This window comes from Gregarina niphandrodes (assembly GCF_000223845.1).
Source record: "Gregarina niphandrodes unplaced genomic scaffold scaffold00078, whole genome shotgun sequence".
Taxonomy (NCBI): domain Eukaryota; phylum Apicomplexa; class Conoidasida; order Eugregarinorida; family Gregarinidae; genus Gregarina; species Gregarina niphandrodes.
In genome coordinates, this window is record NW_011645844.1 from 3,987 (window position 1) to 5,338 (window position 1,352).

The 1,352-nt window shown below is 43.5% G+C and overlaps 1 protein-coding gene across 1 annotated transcript; it reads right to left on the reverse strand.

Annotated features, from left to right (window-relative positions):
• Positions 1-138: 138 nt before the first annotated feature.
• On the reverse strand, positions 139-1,333 carry GNI_187440 (putative reverse-transcriptase-like protein; the record flags this gene model as incomplete). The annotated part of the gene is made up of 2 exons (XM_011135334.1): positions 139-176; positions 229-1,333. The coding sequence occupies 2 exons, from the start codon at positions 1,331-1,333 to the stop codon at positions 139-141; spliced, it is 1,143 nt and encodes a 380-aa protein (XP_011133636.1).
• Positions 1,334-1,352: the final 19 nt, after the last annotated feature.

Genomic DNA, 1,352 nt, shown 5'->3' on the forward strand with positions numbered 1-1,352 from the left:
CGAATTGTTGCAGAGCCATTGACCATCTAGCCAGGCGTGGTTTATCGATCTTCCATAACCATTGAAGTGGCTTGTGGTCTGATCTCACGGTGAAAGTTCTTCCAATTAAGTAAGGTCTGAAGGCAAGTATAAAATGCACTACCGCGAAACCTTCAAGTTCGTAGATTGGCCAATTTCTTTCAGCAGGAGTTAGTCGGCGGGATCCAAAACGAACTGGATGTAAAGTACTTTGTTCATCGAGTTGCATTAGACAGGCACCAATTGCAGTAGTAGAGGCATCAGTGTCCAGGACATATGGCCACGAATGGTGAGGATTCGCCAGGCCAGGACATTCAGTTAACGCCTTCTGTAATTCTTGAAATGATGCTATTCTTTCATCGGTCATCTTGAATGGAACATCCTTCTGTAACAGCTCGTATAAAGGTCCAGCTATCTTGGCAAAGTCCTTGATAAAATTGCGAAAGTAGCCAACCATACCTAGGAATCGTCGGACGGTAGTTGTATCATATGGTAGTTTAATGGCATTTATTGCCTTGACCGACTCTGTGGGAGGAGTGAGTCGTCCACCTTTGATATTGAATCCGAGAAACTCTATTTCCTCTACACCAAACTTACACTTTGTTACGTTGATGTAGGCTCCTATCTCAGCTAAACGCTTCATCATAGCCTCAAAGTATTTCAGTAAGGTAGTTTCGTCATCTGCATGAATTACAATATCGTCAACATAAACGGCGACACCTTCTAAATCAATAACGTTTAAGTATAGCCATCTGGCCAAAGCTGAAGTACCATTCAGCAAACCAAAGGGTACTCCAAGCCATTCCATTTGACCAAGTGGCGTCCAAAATGCTGTTTTGCATCTGTCATCTGGATGTATTCGCATTTGGTTGAACGAATTCTTGAGGTCCATAACTATAAAGATCTTCGCATGTCCAAGCTGTCTTATTACTGCTGCAGCATCTGGCGCGTTAAATGGGTCGGCCTTAGTCACGGCGTTTAACGATCTAAAATCAACGCACAGCCGACTAGATCCGTCCTTCTTTGATACGATTACAGGCTGTGAGAGCCAATTAGAATTGGACCTTCTCACGGCCCCGGCTTGTAATAGATCACGCGTTAAACGTTTTAGTTCTTCTAGGGTCTTTGGTGCAAAGTGTCTGTGAGGTTCAACAATTGGACTCGCATTTCCGGTATCTATTCTGTAGATAAAGTTCTTCGAGCAGGCAACTCTAGTGGTTTGCCAAACTTCTGAGTAGCGGTCTAATATGTCAATGATGTTGGTTTTAACTTCATCGGTTAGTTGAGCTCCAAAGTTCTGTTGCAGATCAGCCATCACATTGACATCAACGATC